We start from the raw sequence: 3,148 nt of genomic DNA, 5'->3' as shown, positions 1-3,148 counted from the left end.
GGATTATGGTTTGTTGCTGTATCCAATGCATACTTGTTTTTATATCTATCTTCAGGCCTAAGGTAAATCAAATGATTTTACAAACAAAGAAAGCTGATGATACTAGATTTGTGTTAAACCAAATTGCATGGAGCAATCATAATAATAATAATTAAAAATGCTCCATAGGGGGGAATGTAAGGAGTGACCTAGAAAGCACTACCCGAAGACGAAGCAGAAGAGAATGTTATGTGACGAATGCCCATCTGCAATGATAAGGAGGAGACAGTCTTAGATAAAGGGGGCTTGAAAACAAAAGCAGAAGCAGAGTACTGGGTTAAAGAGCTCATTAAAATACTAAAAATCACACCCCTAGGTGGGGAAAAAGTATGCTAATGAAACATACATGTATGTAAATAAGATACATAGCTAAAACACAGGTATAGAGACATGCTCAGTAAAGAACTTCTTGCGTCACTCCTTACAACCAATCGGCAAACAAGCACACTGGTGAAAACTTGAAAACTCCTGTATAAAAGATGCTTAGAAGTAGTGATCTGGTGTGCTTGTTATGTGAATTTTATTCTGCTCGCACCTTTTATTGCTAGCAATAAACCTTCTTTGTACTTTCACCCCTGGTATCTTTATTGGCCTTTGCATACCGGGCACGATCCCAGACTTGAGCTGGGGCTCAACAATGGCGGTGCTCCACTGTCTGTCTCTGTGTAGAACAATCTGACTGGCTGCTGAGACAGCCAATCAGACTGCAAATAAAGCATTATGGGCAGACAGACAGACTAAGGCTTTTATAATATTAGAATTTTTGTGAGCACATAGTTAGCACCTGTTATTAAAACTACTGAACTATTTCTTTAGAAGTAATCAAATCTTTATCTTTGTGTGTGCCTGTTTCAGATACTCAACTAAGCCATTTGAAATGTCATCATGATGGCCAAAATGGCTGAAAGACAGGGATATTGAAAAAACAGGGTGTAGAGGAAATATTATTGTATGTCAGTTTTTGCACGTGAAATTAGGAACTTGCCCACTTTAGTTACAGCTTTTTATCACTTTGTAAAGACAGAATAGGTAAACATGGCATGAAGTTTTATTAGCTTGTGTTATGGATGTACATATGCATTACTTGCTGTACACATATGTACATGCAATGTAGTTTGACTGTGATCCAGCCATTCAAGGGTATGTTACATGCAGTCTGATACTGCTTCTAAATTGCTGTAATTTTACACAGAACTGCATAGATGGCTTTCCATTTATTTTTATGTAGCCATTTTCAGTGGTAGCACATTTATTTTTGCATATCACTTTCAAGCAAATACATGCTAAAAAAATAACTAGAAGAAACTTTCATTTTAAGTCACAGTAATTTTGTTGCAGTCTCTAATAGACATTTTCTTCTTTTTTTTAAAACACACAAGGTCACACTTGTAATAAGACAAACTGTTGCTAATAGGCCAAATAATATCAAGATGATAGTTGAGACACTATACTTATTATTAGCAGTTAAAAAGTCCATTGGGGGAACAAACATTACTGCTTGTGCTATATTAGATATATCAGAGTGCAGAGAGGCTTTATCAATGGCACATATAGCCACATACATTATTGTGGTGTTTCTTGTTGCAAAAGCTGCTGGTTTAAATGAAAATATTTCCTTGTAGCCCGCATAATGAGGAGTCAGACTGGAGGTATTCACAACTGTAGCCTTATCAAAGTTGTCTCTTAATTCCAGAGGACTTTCACTTGTTCGTATTTCATAAGTTGCAGCTGAAAATGGAAATATGTTAAAACAGATTTTGCAGCATACAGGCAGCACCTCCCATCAAAGATATTGATCTGTTTCCTTACAAGTAATCAAATCATTACCTTCATGGCTGCATTTTTCAGCTACACACTTCAATCATTTGAAGTGTAAAGGTAGCATGTAGGACAGACTCCTAATACCATCTTTACTCACATACCACATGCACATTTCCCCATAAATCAGCCCTCCAAAATTAGGGTGCATAACATAAGCGGGGCATTTCTGTGAACATTGGAATTTCTGTACCAAAATTCCAAGGAGGAATAAAATGGTGGTTTTCAACCTGTGGTCTGCGGGCCCCTGGGGGTCTGCATAGATTCATAGATATTAGGGTCAGAAGGGACCTCAATAGATCGAGTCTGACCCCCTGTATAGGCAGGAGAGAGTGCTGGGTTCAGATGACCCCAGCAAGATTCCTATCAAACCTCCTCTTGAAGACCCCCAGGGTAGGGGAGAGCACCACCTCCCTTCCAGATTTTGGCCACTCTGTCAAGAAGTTCCTCCTAATGTCTAGTTTAAATCTGCTCTCTGCTATCTTATGGCCATTATTTCTTGTGACCCCCCCAGGGGCGCCTTGGTGAGTAGAGCCTCACCAATTCCCTTCTGTGCCCCCATGATGAATTTATAGGCAGCCACAAGGTCACCTCTCAACCTTCTCTTGTGGAGGATGAAGAGGTCCAAGTGCCCTAGTCTCTCCTCGTAAGGCTTGGCCTGCAAGCCCTTAACCATATGAGTGGCCCTTCTCTGGACCCTCTCCAGGTTATCCACATTCCTCTTGAAGTGTGGCGCCCAAAACTGCACGCAGTACTCCAACTGCGGTCTGACCAGCGCCCCATAGAGGGGCAGTATCACCTCCTTGGCTCTATTTGTCATGCACCTGCTGATGCATGATAAAGTGCAGTTAGCTTTGCTGATGACTTCATCACAGTGATGACTCATGTTCACCTTGGAGTCCACTAGGACTCCGAGATCCTTTCTGCTGCAATGTTACCGAGCAGGTCATTTCCTAGGCAGTAGGTGTGCTGGACATTTTTCCTCCCTAGGTGCAGCACTTTGCAATTTCTCCTTGTTAAATTGCATTGTACTGTTTTCTGCCCATTTGTCCAGCCTGTCCAGGTCTGCTTGTAGTTGTTCCCTGCCCTCTGGCGTGTCCACTTCTCCCCACAGCTTTGTGTCATCCGGAAACTTGGACAGAGTACACTTCACTCCCTTGTCCAAGTCACTGATGAAGACATTGAAGAGTATCGGTCCAAGGACTGAGCCCTGCAGGACCCCACTGCCCACATCCTTCCAGGTCAATACCAACCCATCCACCACCACTCTCTGGGTTCGACCCTCTAGCCA

The 3,148-nt window shown here is 41.8% G+C and overlaps 1 protein-coding gene across 1 annotated transcript in view; it reads right to left on the bottom strand.

The window, feature by feature from the left end:
• Window positions 1-1,130: 1,130 nt before the first annotated feature.
• The window catches only part of LOC102387239 (calcium-activated chloride channel regulator 2), a gene marked incomplete at its 5' end in the record, with an annotated part of 32,757 nt that continues 30,739 nt past the window's right edge, over window positions 1,131-3,148 (bottom strand). The window contains one exon of the mRNA XM_025195396.1: window positions 1,131-1,767. Coding sequence (XP_025051181.1) covers window positions 1,358-1,767 — 410 coding nt within the window. The remainder of the gene's footprint in view (window positions 1,768-3,148) is intronic.

This window comes from Alligator sinensis, unplaced genomic scaffold, assembly GCF_000455745.1.
Source record: "Alligator sinensis unplaced genomic scaffold, ASM45574v1 scaffold32_4, whole genome shotgun sequence".
Taxonomy (NCBI): Eukaryota; Metazoa; Chordata; order Crocodylia; family Alligatoridae; genus Alligator; species Alligator sinensis.
The sequence above is the reverse complement of the archived record's forward strand: the minus strand, read 5'-3'. Positions and strand labels throughout refer to the sequence as shown.